The sequence below is a fragment of the Lagopus leucura genome, unplaced genomic scaffold (assembly GCF_019238085.1).
Source record: "Lagopus leucura isolate 7727_CA_CO unplaced genomic scaffold, USGS_WTPT01 Super-Scaffold_100001, whole genome shotgun sequence".
Classification (NCBI taxonomy): Eukaryota; Metazoa; Chordata; class Aves; order Galliformes; family Phasianidae; genus Lagopus; species Lagopus leucura.
The window spans coordinates 8,611,756-8,631,966 of record NW_024962262.1 but is presented as its reverse complement, the minus strand read 5'-3'; the positions used below and the strand labels follow the sequence as shown (position 1 = coordinate 8,631,966).

At 40.0% G+C, this 20,211-nt stretch overlaps 1 protein-coding gene across 1 annotated transcript; it reads left to right on the top strand.

Annotated features, from left to right (window-relative positions):
* The first annotated feature begins 27 nt into the window (after positions 1–27).
* Positions 28–19,785, top strand: ALG5 (ALG5 dolichyl-phosphate beta-glucosyltransferase). Its single transcript, XM_042868273.1, has 10 exons — positions 28–172; positions 944–1,115; positions 2,552–2,598; positions 3,255–3,323; positions 4,319–4,411; positions 5,955–6,068; positions 8,137–8,196; positions 10,512–10,663; positions 17,197–17,282; positions 18,509–19,785. Exons 1-10 carry the CDS (start codon positions 95–97, stop codon positions 18,619–18,621), a joined length of 984 nt encoding a protein of 327 aa, XP_042724207.1. The 5' UTR covers positions 28–94; the 3' UTR covers positions 18,622–19,785.
* The last annotated feature ends 426 nt before the right edge of the window (positions 19,786–20,211 follow it).

Here is a 20,211-nt window from a genome sequence, read left to right as displayed (position 1 = left end):
GCCCGGAAGCCCAAGCTGGCGGCACGGTACGGCGGGGCGGGGAAACGGCGGCTTCCGCATCGCTGGAGCAGCGGCTCCTTGCCGCCCCCCGGCTATGGCGTTGCCGCTGCCCCTATCCCTGCCCGAGCTCAGCGCGGTGCTGGCGGTCCTGGCCGCCCTCCTCCTGCTCCTGGTGAGAGCTGCGGGCATCCCGCGTGGGGGCGAGGGCCGCTCGGGGCTGGGGCTCCCGCTGGCTGGGGCTCCCGCTGGCTGGGGCTCCCGCTGGCTGGGGCTCCCGCTGGCTGTATTCGTCCGAGGTGCGTTGGAGAAAAGGGGTTCTCACCGCGCCTGTGGGAAAACCCGCCTCTGTGGCCAGGACTGGTGAACCGTGCAATATAGTGGCAGCCACTACACGAGAGGGTTCTGGCCCTCTGGTGCAGGCTGTGCACTGGAACAGGATACCAGAGAGGTGGTGGATTCCTTATTCTTGGAAGCATCCCTGGTCGGGCTTGTTCAAGCTCTGAGCACCTTGACCTGGCTGGTCGTTGCAGGTTGACCTGGATGACCCTTTCAACCCAAGCACTCTACAGCTCAGTGATAAAATGCACTGCTGTTGCTCTATCTTGTTATGTCTTTGGTTGCCCCTTGTAGTGCATTCAGGAGTTAGATAAACCTTTAACAGGGTGCTGGTAGGTAAACTTAGGAGGAAATTTTTCACTCAGAGGGTGGTGATGCACTGGAACAGGTTGCCCAAGGAGGTTGTGGATGCCCCATCCCTGGAGGCACTCGAGACCAGGCTGGATGTGGCTCTGGGCAGCCTGGTCTGCTGGTTGGCGACCCAGAACATAGCAGGGGGTTGAAACTGGATGATCATTGTGGTCCCTTTCAACCTAGACCATTCTATGATTCTATTCTATGATTCTATAAACAGAGCTCAAAGGTTTTCTCTTCTTTTTCATTACAGGTCTGTATAATTGCTCACGTAACTGCAGTAAAAATGCCAACCCTCCACCGACACGCTGAAGAAAAATTCTTCACCTGTGCTGAAGGCAGGAAAGAACCTGTACCGAGTATCCATGACCCCCCTACAAAGGAACTCTCTGTAGTTGTGCCTTCTTACAACGAGGAAGACCGGTGTAAGATTCCTCTTGTTTTGAGGGAAAAAAAAAAGTGAAGTCTGTTCTGACTGTGATAATGCGGAGGTTTTCTTTCTGATGGCGGTAGTCTTTAACGGGCCTGTACATAGTTTCCAGAAAAGTGACCAACTAGGTTGAGTTTCAAAATTAAAACATTGTGTAATTTGATTTCTTATGCTAAAAATAGCATGGGGCACTTGTAGCAATCTGCTTTATTTTAATAAATTGCAGCAGAAAGCTGCTTACTGCCCCAGTAGTTGCTATAAGGCAAGACGCAGAAACAGACTTCTGAAATTAGAGAGCTTCCTACTCTGTAAGCAACAGCTGCAGTCTCAGACAAGCAAGGAAAAGGGTGATCTCTTGTCTCTCATTCTGCTGTGTGGTGTGGCCTTATTTATGAGGACAAAATACTAAAAAAGTGAGTGCTTTCCTATCTGATAGAAATCATTAAGCTCTAGAGCTGTTCTTGTTGATGTGTGGTAGCTGACGTTATTCCTGTTCTTGGTGTGTGAAAGTAGTGAGCTGTTCAGGATTCCACTGAGAGAGACACGGACAGGAAGAACACCTGACCCTTTCACAGAATCACAGAATGGCCAGGGTTGGAAGGGACCTCAAAGATCATGAATCTCCAACCCCCCTGCCACATGCAGGGCCACCAGCCTCCCCACTTAATACTAGACCAGGCTGCCCAGGGCCCCATCCAATCTGGCCTTGAACACCTCTGGGGACTTCTTTGGGCAGCATGTTCCAGCACCTCACTACTCTCATAGTAAAGAACTTGACCCTTTCTAGAGAAGAGTGCATTCCTCAGTCCTGCTTCTCCATACATACTTCCAGTAAGCAAAGACTTCACATGTTCCCTGTGCTTTTCACTTAGTTATCTCTCTCTTTGGAGGCAGAATAATCACTTGAACCAAAGGCAGCCATGAGGCTGAGTATTTTTCTAACATGCAGATAAATCAGTGCCTACTTTTTGGCATCATCGTGGCTAACAGCCTTAGTAAGAGAGGACATAATACTGACTGTCATTGGGAACTTCTCTTGATCTTTGTTGCTTTGCTTGAACAGGAGAAATCAGTGCTGATTTATAGGATCTGTCTTGGAGAATTTCTTTTTTTTTTTTTTTTTTTTCTTTTTTTAGTACTTCATATCATTACCTAATTCAAAATGGAATGTTGGTTCTTATCTTTAAAAGAAATGATTTTATGTTGTCCTGCATGTATGATTTTTTTCACTGCCTTTTCTGCATTCAGAAAGGACAGGGCTTTGAATCGCAGGTCCTGAACTTGTTCACTAGTGTTGTATGGTTGAGGCAATTCACTCATGTTCCCCTTCTGGTTGTGGTCAGCTTGGTTGTGCTGATGCTTTTTGGTGCCTTTGTTGTTCAGCCTGTTATAATCTACTGATTTTTTTTTTATTTTTTTTTTTTCCTCTAGTGCCTCTTATGATGGATGAAGCTTTGGATTACCTAGAAAAAAGACAGGTATTTTAATTTTGCATTCAAAAAATGCTGTCTTTCTATGTGTTATGTATAAGAAGTATGTCATCTATTAACTTTGTTATTTTGGTGTATGTTAAAGCAGTATAACAGCCTCTTGGAAGTGCAATGTGTCTTATCAGTTCACTTTCTTTTGGATAGTATGCTGTAAGGCTTTTTTTTTTAATTTAATTTAATTGAATGTGCTACTGTATGATGTATGATTTCTCCAAGACAGAGATGAGGATAAACAATACATTCAACATTCTAAACTACATATTGGTTGGTCCCAACCAGTTTTTAAACATTTGTTCTTCTTCAGGGTTGCTTATTTGAATTAAGAAGGTGTTTGGTTTTGTTTATCTGTTTTAGCAGTAATGTTGCTTTGGGCTTCCTTGTTTTTATGAATTTAATTGATTTTTCAGTTCTAAATAATAGTTGAGGAAAAATATGGCAACCAGTGTAATGGAAGAGGCATCAAATATGGCAAAATTATTTCAATGAAGTAACGATGTTAGCAAATTTACTGCATAATATTGGAGCCTGTCTGCACGTGGGAATGAGCTGAAAGCTGCCAGACACAAAGAATGCTGATGCTTAAAAGGCCTACTGTGAACTTCAGAAATGGCATGCAGTGCACTATTTGTGTTCTTCTTTTTAAGAAACGAGACCCTTCCTTCACTTATGAAGTAATAGTGGTTGATGATGGTAGTAAAGATCGGACCACAGAGGTAAGGAAACAATCAGAGGTATGAGTTTTGATATTGCAGTTGTGAAATATAATGATGATGTATTTTGGCACTTGAAGTAATTGATTCAAATTCATATTTCTGAACGTTTTCTGTTATGGTCCTACATGCAGTATGAATATCACATATACATAAATATACACATATAATTATTTTTCAAATGCTTATTACTCTTAATTGTCTTTCCTGCAGCTGGAACTCTAGAAGTTCTAATCCTAGCTTCAGTTAACAACTTCTAACGTATTCTTCACATGCAAAGTGATGTGAATGTTATCTTGAGGAAGCATAAGACTCCTTTTAAAGTACCTGGTTCATACTGTGATTGACAGGAGAGCTGACATTTTGTCTGTCTCTTTGCCTTATCTTTCATGATGTTGTTCATTTAAAAACCCCAATGGCAGTAGCAGTGTTTCCCACACAGTTCTGTGTTCTTCTACTTCGATGAATGTTGACTTGCAACAACTGTTAGAGAAGATGAGAGGGAAAAGCTCATGCTTTCTTTCCCCCGTAGCATGGAACAAAACCTGCACATCTCTGCAGTGTGAATGGGATTTTACATCACTGAATTTTTGTTTAAGACCACAGAGAGCAGCAAGACAAGTGAGAAGTAGGTAGTAGTAGTAGAAAATTATTTTACTTTTGAATGTTTGTGTTAGTATAAAAGTCTGAAACAGTGTGCTATAAATGATATTAGGACTGGGAGTCTCCTGGTCTTCAGTGAATGGGGTTTAGAATTGCTTGGAGGAATATCCTGTGCTTCATGAATAGGAATACCTCCTTCACACTTCTTGTGTTGACTGTGAACTACTTCTTATTTTCCCAAACAGACTCCAGCAAACACTGGCAGTGTATTTGTTGAGACTGAAGTGATTATAGCTCTGTGCTATTAAATGAAAAAAAGGAAAGGGTGAGCAATGGTAAACTTCTACCTTGAGTCTTTTTTCTGTTTTATGCTGTTCTTTTTGTATGTCTCTCAGGTTGCAATGAAGTACTGCGAGAAATACGGAAGCGACAAAGTGCGAGTGCTTTCTTTGGTAAAAAATCGAGGGAAAGGAGGAGCAGTCAGGATGGTAATTGATACTTTCATCTCCTTCTCTGTCTGAACTTCCTGTACCCAAATACGCAGAAAATACAGCCGTGCTGATGCACGTTTTGAATTCAATATAGTAACAAAATGACTCCTAGAAAGCTGAATACAAATTCCATGAACTGAAGCAAAAACTCTTTACAAAATTAACTTATTTTAGATTCTGGGAATGTAATGTTCATATTCTTGTTCTGTTCAGAAATGACTTCGCAGTGTGAGGGGAAAAAGAAAACAACAAAAATACCCTCACAGATTTTATAGAGGAAATACAAAGTTTGCAAGTATTGTTTTCCAGGTTGCTCATGGAGGTTGTGGATGCCCCATCCCTGGAGGCATTCAAGGCCAGGCTGGATGAGGCTCTGGGCAGCCTGGTCTGGTGGTTGGTGACCCTGCACATAACAGGGGTTGAAACTGAAAGATCATTGTGGTCCTTTTCAACCCAGGCCATTCTGTGATTCTATGATCATTCTTTTTATTAAAAAAAAAAAAAAAAAAAAAAAAAAGTACAGTGAAGTTTGTACTTTAAGCCCACTGCTTATCACCTGTATTTCATAGTAGAACAGGAAGAATTTGTGCTTCCACGTACTAATACCTGCACATAGATCTTGTCATAAAATCACCCTATCCTTAAACATAAAATAGCTGCTACACATTTGGGGGGAACACTTTTTTCCTAGGATAAATGACACTGTACTCATATGGAAAAGGATGGTATCATTTGTGAGCTATCAGAGCCTTTATTAGCCTAATGAGAAACTGTAAAATGTCAAGTTATGATTCAACAAATACTTTTACTCATGCATACCATGTATGTAAATTTTAAGCTGTATCTTTATCACATCCAGTTTTGGGTTTTTTTGTTTTTTAGGGAACATTAGTATTTTATATATAGCAAATGGAGAAATCATGATGTTCAGTCATTGAGTTATTTTTCAGTTATTCCAGAAGGAGGCTGATTGTGTATGTGATACAGTTTTGCTGTTCAGAGTGTTGAGTGGGGTCCTTTCATTAAGTCCCACATGCCCGTTTGTGACAATACATTTGGCAAACCCTCTCCTGTTTTTCTTGCCCTTCAATAAGCATCAAAGATCTCATTGTCAAGAATGTGTCAAAATAGGCTACAAAACCTGCTGCATCATGGATGTTTTGCAGTGACACTTCTCAGAACTAATTTGAGATTATCTCTTGAATTCTTTTGAAAGTAAGTTAGAAGAACATATAGCACTGCATCCTCCTTTCCATAGCTCAGATGACAAAGGAAAGCTGTCCAGTGCACTGGTAACCACTAATAACTGCTCTGTGCTCCCCTGTGTAGCTGACTGTAGCAACGTGTCTCACGATTTTAGTTGTAAAGCTTTTAGCCTGTAACCTTCTGTAGATAAGAGGGATCCTTAAGGTCCCATTTTCATGCATTGTCTGTCGTTATGGGATGGTGTGCAGTACGTGAAGTTTCTAGATGTTACTGCAACATAAATGCAAACACTGAATTGGGAGGTGTAGACTTTTCTTGACTGTTGTGATTGCAGGGTGTTCTTAGTTCTCGGGGGAAGAAAATTCTTATGGCTGATGCAGATGGAGCTACAAAATTTGCAGATATTGAAAAAGTGGAAGAAGGTCTTACAAATCTCCAACCGTGGCCTGTGAGTATAAATTCTGTTTTTTCAGTTTAATACATACACATACAGGTGGATTCTTATAATTCACTTTGAGTTGTTTGGAGTCCAGCTGAAGTTCTAACTGTAAGTCTGAAAACATGCTTTGAAGTTGTGAGAATGGGCTGTCAGGAGGTAGCTTGCATGGGGCTCCTTTGCATTCACTGTGCCTATGAAATATGCAGCACGTTATGTTCTACTCATCATTCTTCATGTGAAGTTGTTACAGTCAGTATAAAAAGCATGTGTTCCTACTCACTTAAATAACCTTTATTTTGCTTAGTAAGTGTAGTATTTTATTCTTATCTGATGCCATCTTGTATAGCTAAGGACACATCTTAATTTCACCCTACTTTTTAACTCTTTTTCAGAGTTGTTAGTTTAATGAAGGTATTTGGAATGCCTTTTATTATAAATATAAATTCAAAAACTGTGAAACAAGATCTCCTCCCTGGATAGCCATTGTCTTGCCGTGACCTGAAAGAATTGAGGTTTAAGCCCAGTGCTTAACCCAGAACAGAGGTATATGTGTCTGGTGAGGTTCCCAAAAAGCAAGAAGTGGTGCTCAGCTTGCCAGTGGGAGCTCTTCTGGCTGCGTCTGTGCGACAGGTGGCAGCTCCCACTGTCCATCTGTGAGTGTAAGCATGCAGGGGCCGCCGGGTGGCAGTGTTTCTCTCATGCTCCTCACTACCACGGCTGCTGCTGGGTCTCCAGCATCAATCCCATGCTCAAATACAGCAGGTTTGGGAGTTTTATAGGAGTCGTCTGAGAATAAATGTAAAAATTCTGTTTTGATTGCCTCTTTTGGTTTAATTTGAGATTATATTTGTGAGTGATACCATGGTAATTAATGTATTTGAAGGTGCTTCCATGGAACAAGTATTGTTATCCTTTTCACAATGCAAATTAAAGGGAAAACATATATTATAACTTTAGGTGCCCTGTAATGCTAAATGTTTATCAGTGCTGCTCACTACATTTCGTAGAATGGTTTGAGTTAGAAGGGACCTTTAATATCATCTAGTTCCAAACCCCTGCTGTTGGCTGGGACACCTCCCTCTAGACCAGGTTGCTCAAAGCCCCATCCAGCCTGGCCTTACATGCTTCCAGGGAGGGGACATCCACAGCCTTGCTGGGGAACTGTGCCAGTGTCTCACCATCCTCACAATAAATAATTTCTTCCTAATATCTAGTTTCAATCTGCCCTCTTCCAGTTTAAAACTATTTCCCCTTGTCCTGTTGCTACATGCTCTTATTTAAAGTCCCTCCCCAGCTTTCCTGTAGGTTCCCTTCAGGTACTGGAAAGCCACTATAAGGTTTCCTCAGTGCCTTGTCTTCTCTAGGCTGAAGAGCCCCAGCTCTTAGCCTGTCCTCATAAGAGGTGCTCCAGCCCTCTGATCATCTTTGCAGCCCTCTAGACCCACTCCAACAGCTCCATGTCCTTCTTGTGCTGGCAGCCCCAGAGCTGGATGCAGTACTCCAGCTGGGGTCTCACATGAGTGGAGTAGAGGGACAGAATCACCTCCCTCAACCTACTGGTCATGCTTCTCTTGATGTAACCCAGAATATGATTGATCTTCTGGGCAGCAAGATCACACTGCTGGCTCATGTTGAGTCTTTCATCAACCAGTACTCCCAAATCCTTCTCCTCAGGGCTGCTCTCAAGCCATTCTTCACCCAAATTGTGTCTGTGCTTGGGATTACCCCCACCCAGGTGCAGGACCTTGCACTCTTATTGTATTTGTACTTGAGAGGAACAATGTAAACTAAATTGTTTATAGTTGATAGGTATGAATAAACTGCAGCAACTTGTATGCACCATATACAAAGTGTATTAGCCTTTAGATCATCTGTTAACTGTAGAAGAGATTTATTTTAACCTTGGAAATCAACAGTAGATAAAGTGTAGCTACAGAAAGCAGAAAAGTGTATGGCTTTGAAGTTTTTATTGTACGGTCCTTATCACTCTTAAAGGTTTCATATAGAGTCAGGAGATTCCAGTGACTCAGAAAATAATAGTTTAACTAATAAGTCTTTACTGTGTATTCTTGTGCAGAACCAGATGGCTATTTCCTGTGGTTCTAGAGCTCATCTGGAAAAGGACTCAATAGCAAAGGTTTGTTTCCCATTCCTCCTGTATACTGTTACTCAAAATATTGCCTTTATTTGATTCTGTTATACAGATTTTACAGTTAAATAAACATCTGTAAGAGAGTGGGAGCTGAAAAATAAGAAATGCTGTGAGTGGATCTTGTGCTCCATCACATTACAGAGGATGTGTTCTGCGTGTCAGGCACCACCAATTTGGAACTGGTTTCAGTTAGTGTTCCAGTTGAAGGATTTCATTTTCCTAGTTGAGAGCATCTTAGAAGCAGAATTTAAATTCCTGACAATTAATACCTAGAGACCATTTAAGTTTGCTGTTATTAGGAGCTGAAGTTTTAGAGGCAGGTCTGTAGAAGGCAACGTTTTGTGACTGATGAGTTAAAGCTTCTATGGGAGTAGTCTCTGTGTGAATGTACATCTTCTGCCAGTACTGGTGCTGGAGTGCAGGGCGACTGATGAGCTCATTTTTATTGATTCTCTTCCAGTGCAGGATCTTATTGATCTACAAATCTTGAGATCTGCTCAAAATGAGTTAGGATAATTAGCACTAAGCTGTTTGAAGGGTGTCTTAATCAGTGGGAAAGTACTGTAATTTTTCTGTATTACTCATAGTGAAATTTTTGAGTTTTGAACACACAGATGGGTACTGTTCAGTCCGTGGCTCTTGTGGAATAAACAGTGCTGCATAGGCACGGTCTTATCTTGCATCTGGTTTTCTGATGTCTTGGCAGTCAGTAGTTGACAAAATGCAGGCATTGAACTTGTATTGCAACAGACATGTTGCTGGACTAATTTTTCCAGCATCGTTGGATGTGTTCATCATTTTGAATGTTCTCAAGAATGAGCTTTTTTAATACTGATGTTAAATATGTTGAATGATGTTGAAAATGTTCTCATATATATATATATATGTGAATTATCAAATAGTTACGGAAGACCAAAAGAAGTTGTGTTGGTAATGCTCAGCCTCTGGTAGACATTCAGGGTTTTTTTTTTTTCTGGTTTATCAGATGGTATTTGAACGGCTCTCTGGGAAGAGTTCTTGTAAATACTTGTGGGTATATGTTAATATCCTCAAACAAACAAAAAGAAAGCTCACATAATGTTCAGAAATAGGGATAAATCTTTGACATTGAATTCACATGCTGGTGCGACTGAGTACCATTTGCTGGTACTTGTTAACTGTGCAGCCAATGAGTCCTGGGGCTTTTGTAACAACATTGTCTCCATAGGGCTGGGTGTAGGCCATGTAGCTGATAAACTGTAGCCCACAAAAATCCTTCATGCTGTGTGGAAACACAGAGTATACCTACATTTTCTTCAGTACATTCATATTTCTTATCATCTTTGAAGGATCTTACTAAGTGACTGGGTGCAAACTGCAGAAATACAGTTTGCAGATGAGAGTATTCCTTCTTTGCTTTAAGTTTCTCCCCCTGTTTCTTTTGATGGTGCGTGGTGTTAATGAATGACAGTCATGCACAAGTAGCCTTGTGTTCCCTGTCACACAGTAGCTCACCTTCACCAGAATACTGAAGAATCCACAGCAGATCCACCATTAACCTGGGGCTAGAGCACTTTTTTAGAGGTGTGAATTTCCTTAAGCCATAAGCTGTTACATAGTAAGCTGAACATCATCTCATTTCGCAATCAAGGTTTGAAATTATTTGCTTTCAAGGCATCTCTTATCACCTGGAGATGTTTAACAGTTAAATTGCTGTCTCCTTTTTTGCATGGTATTTAGCTGATGGTCTTAGATACAATCATCTTAAATTCAACTTAATTCACCAAATTCAGGATTGAGTTCAGAAGTGATGGATCTGAGCTGCAGTTGTTTAGGAGCTGCCTCAAATGCAAGACTGGCAGTGATTCTGCAAACACAGAATCAGCCTCTGGATTCCACTGGCAAATATATCCACATGGCATGATGTCAAGAGCACAAATGTAACCAAAGAGTAGACTGGGAGAATCACAGACTCGCAATCTTGAGTTGAAATCCAGGTTTGGGCTTCTGCTGCATGTAATATGGTACCGTCCAGAAAAGCTGCCACGGATTAGGGAAAACAGCAACGAGAACATAGACTTTTAACATCTCTGTGTGTATCCTAATTATGGACTTGACTGGCAAGTCTCTCCTTTTCTGCTATAATTTTGTTTCATTGTAACAACTGAAAAGTTCTGGTTTGTTTCCTGCATTAAAGAAAATAGTTTATGAACTTTGAAAGCTGTCTTGAAACAGGGCTCTTGTCCTGAGAGCCAGCTCTGTTTAAACACTGTGCTCATCATCTAAAGGAAACCATCTAACTTCTTCCCTTGTGTCCACAGCGCTCTTACTTTCGAACTCTCCTTATGTACGGCTTCCATTTCCTTGTGTGGTTTCTCTGTGTCAAAAAGATCAGGGACACACAGTGTGGATTTAAACTTCTAACCAGAGAAGCTGCATTGCGGACATTCTCAACCCTCCACGTAGAACGCTGGTAAATTTTCTTTGTTGTTGTTGCTTTTCTTTCTTGATTAGCATGATTTTAGTAAAGTAATTTCAGCATTGCAACCACTATGTAACACAGGGTGTTCAAGACCAGGTTGGATGGGTCCCTGGGCAGCCTGGTCTAGTACCAGATCTGGAAGTTGGTGGCCCTGCCTGCGGCAGGGGGTTTGGAACTGGATGATCCTTGAGGTCCCTTCCAATCCAAGGCATTCTATGATAATATTTAGACTAAACACCAACATACATTTACTCTTGATGTTAATATAAAATGCCTATAAAATCAGTTGTCTAATAATCCCTGCCCTGAATTCATAAGCTTTTTATTCAGAATATAAATATGCACATGCAAAGATTTCCTTCCATAACATCTGGAGTGTTTCTGCTTGTCCTCTTGGGTGACAGAAGAAGGGATAATTTCAGGATGTAATTAATTTCATCCTAATGCAGGGCTCTAAAGTATGCCAAGTGAAGCATGGCCAACAAGTCTCATTTCCTGCCATCAACTACAGAAAGACCCTGGACAACTTGTACAGGAGTTATCTCTACTGTAGGTGGCTGAAGTTCAGCAGGGTACATTCTGCTCAGTGTAGTAATATGTGGGAACAAACTGTGTCAGAGGCTTGTGCCTTAATTGCATCCGAAGGATAAAACCATTCAGTAAAAGCCATTTGGACTACTAACCCAAACTTGTATCTAAGGCAGCTCAGTTTCTGGTCCATATAGGCAATGTCAGTGGTCTTAATAGACTAAAAGCCAAGACAATTCTTCCCTTTTGCTAAATGAATCCAAAAATGTACAGCAGACAGCACAAGTGTTAAATTAGTGCTGAGTAGTCGGAGGCTGCACTGAAGTGCTGGATGTTATCAAATGCAGAGCAGTACTTACCCAGTAAATAATACAGGTTTTGTCTGTGTGTCTCTCAGCAGGATGATAACATACCTCACTTAAGCAGTGTTAGGAGCACAGTTGCATTCTTGGAAGCTGAACGTCTCATGTTCTGGCAATAGATATGTCCATGTAAGCAACATAGCTATCCAGCTGCTAGGTCAGAGAGAACAAAAGACTGTTAAGTAAGTTTCCATACTTGTATTATTATCAGAAAGACCACAATTAAATACTCATGGTGTTTTTAATATTTCATTAACGCCATCTATACCATGCAGCCTTGCGTTTCCATATTCACTTTCTGTAGACGAAAGTGGGAGTGGGGAGCAATGGGACACAGCATCAAGATCTTCTTCTATATGATCCTCTGTCTGGTTTTGGCAGTTTCTAATATTAGTTTAAAAGAGAGGGAAATAACTCAATTTCAGCTGTAGTAGAAATAAAGCAGTAGTTGCTCAGAAGTCCAGGGTTTTTTTTTGGTTTTATCATGCTTCTCTTCCAGCCAACACTGACTTGAATATCATCTCTTTAATGTTGCAAACCCTAGAAAACTGAAATCACAGTTATCATCTTGCTGTGCAGAGTTTGATTTATAGATGCTTATTTTTATGAAATCTTAAAAGCAAACTGAAATATACAGAGAAAGATAATGTTTTTATCTTTAGGGGGATGAGAATCATACAACAGTTTTTCAAGAGAGGCTGAGAGACTTCCCAGAATATTTTATTATGCTGAAGTTTAGAAAGCATAAAATTAATAGATACTGGATATTGTTTATATTTTTGATACTAAAAAGTCACGCTCAGATCCTAAGCAAGTTTTTCTTTTCCCGTTAATGTTCTTATTTACTTTTTGGTGTAACTGTTCCTCAGAGAGCTGGCTGTATATACACGAACAAAACCCAAACATTCTTGAAATTTACTTTCTACATAGCAAAGCTTTGACATTAGTTTGAAATAAGAGCAACCTTTTGAACAGAGAGCATATGCTTCGTGTTTTAGGTTCTGAATCTGATTACAGCACTAATCTATTTTTCAGAAATGGATGGAGCACGTTTTTTAAATTAAGACTTAAAAGAAAATTAAAAGAGGTATTTTCAAAACCAAATGATGACAGTTGGAATTACTCACTTTCAGACCCCAAAAGAAGCTCCATTTCTGCATCCAGTCTGTGCTGGGGAAGTGTAATTTTTATGTGAAATTGTAATGCACAGGAAGAAAACTGGAAAATTAGATTGCCTAACTGACAGAATTTTTCTGTGCAAAATTTGATCATTGATTTTTTTTCTTTTTCTTCTGACTACAGAAAAATCATAACAATTGTTCCAGACAGAATATTTGTTTCCTCACCCAGAAGAACTAGACGTGGCAGCAGTTACTTTTCTACCTGGCATATTGATAAAATGAGTGGAAATTCAGAGCGTAGTTCATGCCCTGGCTTGATTGACAGTTTGTAAAGCAGCAATTTGTAATGATATTAAGCAACTTAGCAGATCACTGGTTAGATAGATTGGTTAGCTTAAAATGTTTGTAGAGTAAAATTGATAGAACAAATTGTATTATTTTAGTCTATAAAAATTGCCTTGTGCACTGAACAAGCCACTTTTTTCACATTTAAAACTCACACGTTCAGCATAAAAGACATCCCATGATTGTTTCTTCTATCACTAAGTTGTAAATGTGAATCTCTAAAAATTACAGGAAAATAAGTATTGCTTAGAAAAACATATAAATATTTGTTACAGGGATATTTTTCCACTGCTTTGGGCATCATAGGCCAACACAAGCAGTGGAATGAATTGTTTTTTCCTGTTTTTGTGCAGGACAAGTAGAATTGTTTATGAATGTCTAATCATAGAATCACAGAATGACCTGGGTTGAAAAGGACCACAATGCTCATCCAGTTTCAACCCCCTGCTATGTGCAGGATCACCAACAAGCAGACCAGGCTGCCCAGAGCCACATCCAGCCTGGCCTTGAATGCCTCCAGGGATGGGGCATCCACAACCTCCTTGGGCAACCTGTTCCAGTGCATCACCACCTCTGAGTGAAAAACTTCCTCCTAATCTAATCTAAACCTCCTGTGTCTCAGTTTAAAACCATTCCCCCTATCACTATCCAGCCTTGTAAGTGGCTGTTCCCCCTCCTGTTTATATGCTCCCTTCAAGTACTGGAAGGCCACAATGAGGTCTTCTCAGAGCCTTCTCATCTCCCAAATCAACACAAAAATATTTTGCTGTTAAAACTATCTCTGTTTTGTCTTGTAGAATTAAAATATTCTGATCCTGGCAGGTGCACGTGGGCTTTCAAAAGCCTCGTTACAGCTGGAGCTTGTCACCGTATTTCATTCTTTGGCCACTGAAAGTTACATCTGCCCTGTTAAGAGTTCACTAGAACAACATGTTATCAAAGAAAAGTTATAAATTCCAGTCATAATGATATAACAGAGGGCCAAATGTTGGATATTTGATATATTTAATATTAGACAAGCAAAAAAGAGCCTAATGGCAATTTCAAAATAACTATTAAATTCTCAGGATATGTCAGTTGCTCCAAAAGTCGTCTCATTTATTTTCATGGAAACTGTAACAGATACAAAGAATACAAGAATGCTGTTTGATAGAGAAAATTCTCAGCTACAAAACACTGTTTTTTCAACATAGTCACCCTGTTAGCAATGCATTTTCACCTGCAGTGAACAAGAGCCTGCATGTGACCTGCTGAAGCACACCACCCACTGCCTCCCTGTGCTCACATCCACTGTTTTGTCTCCATGGGAGTTCAGCAAGTGTCCCTGAATGTCAAATGGGTGCCATGTTTTCCACATGGAGGAATTCAAAGCACCTTTGCTTCAGGCACACTTCCACTTCCAAAGCCAGACTGCCCCTCTGCTTCTGTCTGTTACACAGCAACAAAATATAATGTGGTTATTGGTGGAAAGGTTCAATTTCTACTGCTGTACCACCACCATCCACCTCTGAAATTGTGGGATGACATAATAAACCAGAAGGCATTACTTTTGGAGCAGCCCTCATAGTACTTTACAAGCTGAAACAAGTTCAGTTTAAAAGGGATTTAATTTCAGTTGGGCACCCAGCAGCTTTGTGTTATGTCAAGTTTAAGCCAGCATCGTCGTAACTTAGACAAAAGCATTTAGTGTAAGTAGAGCCACATGGAAAAGTTGTCCAGTATTTTATACTTCATGTTTGTGTTAATTAACACGTAATGGAGCCACTATTAGAAATAGGTAGGCAAGCTTCACACCATATATTTTTGGATGTCTAACTTGAGGTACTTAAATTAGAGGCTGAAGTTCCTATGTGATCAAGGCAGTGTTAAGCTTTTCTAGGAACTTAGTCAAGCTAGAGCCACACTCAGGTGCTCTGTGTTCCCCTGCCCAGAGGCTCTTACTTCCACTCTCTGCAGCAGGATCCTCTGAAGTATATGATGTGAATAATACCCTGCAATTCCTAGCAGTGCTTCTGTCACGCAGTAACTAATTGCAAATGGCTGACGTGCTGCTTCATGTCAAAACACATGTATTGCATTCACCAACTCATCCGCTGGCATTGCTTTGATCTCTGGAGTTGGCTCCAGCTAAAATACCCACACTTACGTCCTAAAACTTTGTACCACCTGGATTTGGTGCTCTGCAGTGTGAGGGTCATATTATCACGTATGGAATATACTGCAAGCTATATTCCCTCATTAATTATTGTAGCATGCATCTGTACTCAGCACTGGTGAGGCCTCTTCTCCCAGGCAGCAAACAGGACCTGAGGAAATGGCTGCAAGTTGTACCAGAGGAGGTTTAGGTTAGACATAAGGAAGAACAGTTTCTCTCAGAGTGGTCAGGCACTGGAATGGCTGCCCAGGGAGGTGGTGGAGTCGTGGTAGCGTTGGTGATGGGAGGGTGGTTGGACTAGATGATCTTGCAGGTCGTTTCCAACCTTGTGATTCCCTGATTCTATGAAAAGGTCATGGGGAGCAGAGGAGGAACTGTACACAGGCAGTGTACGACAGAAGTCGTTCTCCTTCCAGCCTTGAAAGGCATTTTGTATATTTCAGGATATGTTCACTGCTGCACTAATGGCAACCACATGTAACAATGTTAGTGTTCAACCTGATTAATTCCCATCCTTTCAGTCTTTTACTTTGAGCACAGTAGTTCTCCAAACTATTTAATGTTGCTGTGCTCTGATGTATATTGCTGACATTCGGGTAATTGGTTGTCCATAGGAATTGTTGCAAATCACCATTTGTTTGCTGGGCTAATACTTTATGGAGTAATATTTTTAGAACAGTTCATACGGTGTAATTCATCAGACAATTATTCTGTCTCTTAAGTTTTTTAGTCAGTTAAGTAGTAAATATTACAAAATTAGATTTACTGTTAATACACATGACTCATAAACATTCAGAGGTGAATACATGTTTTTTTTTTGGCTTACAAATGTAAAATGTCAGCAAAATGCCAAATAATACGATTTCAGTAAGAGACCATGGTATAATTAATGAAATAATATTCAACCCTAATTTAAAAAAAAAAAAAACAACAGTAAAGTGTCAAGGCTGCTTGGCTCAGATTAAGTTGACAGGGGGAAAAAACATCAATTTATTCCTGTAACTGTTTTCATGGCAATTAAAAGGCCTGTGTTCTAATCAAAATCAGATTTACAGACCGTTTCTAAATCCTCTCAACAGAATAACTGTAGTCTCTGTTGATAACTTCTGTTTATACCACCTCTGCATGTTTTACTGCTGTGCTGTGTCAGTGGTTCCTTCACACACACGTACAGTGCAAGTCCAGGTTGATGTGTGTGTGAGAATGACCTCAGCTTCAGGCAGCGTGCTGCGGTCTGTACTTCAATGGAACATACACATGTGTCACACCTGAGAACATATTTTAAAGTCACTCCTATTGTTGCATTCATTAATAGTACAAGGAAGTGATGCCTGAATGTGGCTGGCCAACACCTTCAATATGCCTTTTTGCTTGCTTGCATCTTTCTGTCCCACAGCTGTAGTGTCAAATGAGGTTACTAATACTTTGAATTCAAACAACACCAGAAGCCTTGATTCAGAGGTCCTACCTAAGCATTCACTTGCAAGAAAGAAATGCACAATTTTCTACGCAGAGAACAAAGAGGATTAAAGCATGTTTTGGACAAACTGGGTGGAGGACAACTGAATTAGGGTAGGATCTCCTCCCAAATTCATTCTGTTGCACAGCCTGCAGACAATCTTGCCAGCAAAGACCGGTCTCAAGAGGGTTTTGGAGGTGCACGTTAAATGGTCACTGGGCTCTGCTATTGCAGATTGATATTGCCCGTTCGACTCCTTGGTCTTCAAAATTTTCTAAATCATGATTGTGACAGAATGGAAAGTGAGCAGTGGTGTGGACACAGCATGAAATACACCTTCAGAAACAGAGTGCAGTGAAGTGTTGTTATCTGTATGTTGACTGTTTTCTTAGTCATTCAGTCAGGAAATTGGTTTTCCTTTCATGTGCATTGGATCTGTAGAGAATTGGTATCAATTTTGTAACTGAATACCAACCTCTTTTAAATTTACAATGCCACCATATTCCTCCTGGAAATAAATATCACTGAATTTGCTATTTGCTGTTCTATTGCAGGGCGTTTGATGTGGAGCTCCTTTATATAGCTCAGCACTTGAGAATACCTATAGCAGAAGTTGCTGTCAACTGGACTGAAATTGAAGGTAAGGAAGCACTTTCTTTTTTGTTAAGATTCCTTAAGTATCAATCCAGAATAAAATAGCTGAGGATTTGCTCAAAGTGAATCATATTTTATCCAATTTTGATAGCACGCAGCCTTCTTTCCATACAAATTCAGAATCCTTGCAGATTCTGTCATGGCAGGGTAATACAGACACAGGAAGAACAGGTGAACAGAGGGCAAGGGAGAGAAACTCTCACTGGAGACAAAGTAGGTAATTATACTGCTAGGGCTACCGAAGTAGTGGTGAAGCACTACTTCAGCACATCCTCTTGCTATAATGCAATAATAAAAATGTTGTTCTGGTAAAATGCTATGCAGAAAGCCTAACTGTCATTTTTGATTTATTCATCTCTGTTCTTCTGTATCTTTTCTTCCAAAATTCTCATCCTACCTATCAAGACCTTCTTTAGAGCACCCTCTGTTAAGATTTGGTTTGACTCTTTCAGATATGTACAGAGGTTTCTCTTATTGGGGTGCTAGGAGGAGTAGCTCCATATATGTACCAAGAGGTACTGCTTGTTTCCACTTCCTTGCTTTCCTCCTATCAAATACATTTCCTTCCTTTCTTTTGCTCTGATGTTTTTTTGTTTTTTAACCTGAATCTTTTCTCCTCGGCACAACCCTGAACAACAAAAAGAGTGATGAGTTGTGATGGTGATAAAGGATGCAGGCAAGCAGAGAACATCCTGAGCCAACTTCACTGTTAAAAGAGAATGTTTTCTTTCAGTGCAGTTTCAGGTGTATTGCATCTACTATAAATGTTAGCAGAGATGGAAGAGGAGTTATGATGTGCATTCCTTACATTGCCTGGACATTGGCACGTTCATACTGCTTTAAGAGCAGGAGATGATCATCTTGTACAAAGTCACTCAGAAATCCTTTACTTAACTGTTGGTGTTCAGGTTCCTATTCACTTGAACAAAGCCCTACTGCAAAGCAGTCTGTGTATCCTGTGGCATATGGTGAACTACTGTGCTGCTTCCAAACTGTATCTACCTGCTTATGGTATAATGTAATGGCTGTAAGGCAATACATTTTAATACATATTTTTACAGTATTTGTAAGATTCCTTAATTAAAATTAAAGTCTGTGTACTAAGGCTGAACGTGCTGAGAATGCAGAGCTTCACGACTAGTAAAAGTATGCTTTGCTATTCCTCATTTTTTCTAACAATGTCCTTCTGATTTTCTTCTTCATTAATCACAGGTTCTAAGTTAGTTCCCTTTTGGAGCTGGCTGCAGATGGGCAGGGATCTTCTTTTTATACGACTGCGATATATGACTGGTGCCTGGCAGCTTGAAACAAGAAAATGTAATTAGGTTATTTACATTTTTCAAATGTATTATTATACTTAATGGAACATGAGAACAGTTTCAATCAAGTGAAATGGTGTTGAAAGCTGAGGTAATTCTTTATTGCTCCTGCTGTATGTTTCATTTTTGCAGCATGTGTGTGTTTTGTAAGATTCTCAACAAGGAATTTGTACAATGTTTTGTAAAGAGAAAGCATTTCCAAAGAACATTTTCTTGTCTGGTTGTTGGGTCTTCCTTGTATGAAATAGTTGCATGACCATGTCATGTAAACTCACTCACATAAATATATCTGCCTTTGTCTCATTGTACATTCAGAATTTACACTAGTAACATTTATACAAATTAAAGGAGGCACTCTATTCTACTAGGTGCAATATTGGGCTGTGAATGGCCACAACCACTTTTCTCTGTAATACCTGGAAATATATGGCCATCTTACAACTTGAATGATCAAAATTGATTCGCACTAATGTGTGTTTAGATTCAGTGTTATGGGAAACAGTGCATTTTACTGATTTATAAAAGCAATGTTCATAAGGCTGTTCTAAGAACTTTCAGTAGTCTCTTGACATTCCAAATGTTCTAAAGCTGTCTGAAGCTCAAACAGTTCATCTGAGATCAAACTGCAGATCGCCTCCAGGCTGCAGAAGTTCCAAGAGAAAGCACATTTCATTTCAAAATGTTGTCACTGATAAATGTTTTGTTCATACATGCTAATAAATACTGCGGGCTCAAGGCTAGTAGTCCTTGGCATCTCTGAGTCTGTAGTAAAAAGGGTATGGAAAACTAATGCAGAAATGAGACCCAGTCCACACTTGGGGGCCTGTTCATTAGCCATGCTAATATGAAGTTCTCACTCTTTGAATGTGATCAGAGGAGAGTGGAAGGACCTTGAGTCTTTCTTATAAAGCCACACCTTATTACAGTACGCAGCTTTAGTGTTGTCAGAACAGTTGTGGACTGCCAACAAACAAAGCCAAATACAGATATAAACAGATTTAAAGAACGAAGGGTATATGATCTGTGCTTTCACATACTTTTCAACTGATGATTTTTCTTGTTCCTTCTGCAGTGCTATACTGCAATGTTGAGTTTTGCTTCTGTAAGGGTTACCTCAGTTTTCTGTATAATAAACTGCTGGAATAAATTCTCAGAAATATCTTTGATTTTCAAAATTTCGTTCTCCTGTTGATTTCACATATATCTCTCATTTCTGCAAAACCAATCACATGACTGACTGCTGACACTACTTAAGTAAAGAACCAGCTTCCCAGTTTTGGTGAGAGAGATTGCCCTGATCAAACCTGGATAATTGTAACTCTGGCTGTGATTAATTAAGCTTGCTAGCCCACCCTCAAATGCAGATTCCTAAAATGTTCCTCGTGTCTTACCTTAAAATGGAATTTATTTTAAATCTAACCAACATAGTTCATCTTTTTCAAACGATGAGACTTAGGTCATGCGTTGTTCTCTGCATGATCTGTAAAAATCTGGTGACCTCTTCTTCAAGAAATTCTTCTGTATTGGATGTCAAAGCTTGGAAAGAGGGGTGCTGCTTATGAGTTTATATATATATATTATGTTTTAATTTTCTAC

What these genes read in the sequence shown, in the direction of transcription:
- ALG5 (XM_042868273.1), top strand. Translation starts at nt 95, where the DNA reads ATGGCGTTGCCGCTGCCCCTATCCCTGCCCGAGCTCAGCGCGGTGCTG. An exon ending in ACCCTCCACGTAGAACGCTG is followed by an intron (nt 10,664 to 17,196) that starts GTAAATTTTCTT and finishes GTTCTATTGCAG; the next exon opens with GGCGTTTGATGTGGAGCTCC. An exon ending in CAACTGGACTGAAATTGAAG is followed by an intron (nt 17,283 to 18,508) that starts GTAAGGAAGCAC and finishes CATTAATCACAG; the next exon opens with GTTCTAAGTTAGTTCCCTTT.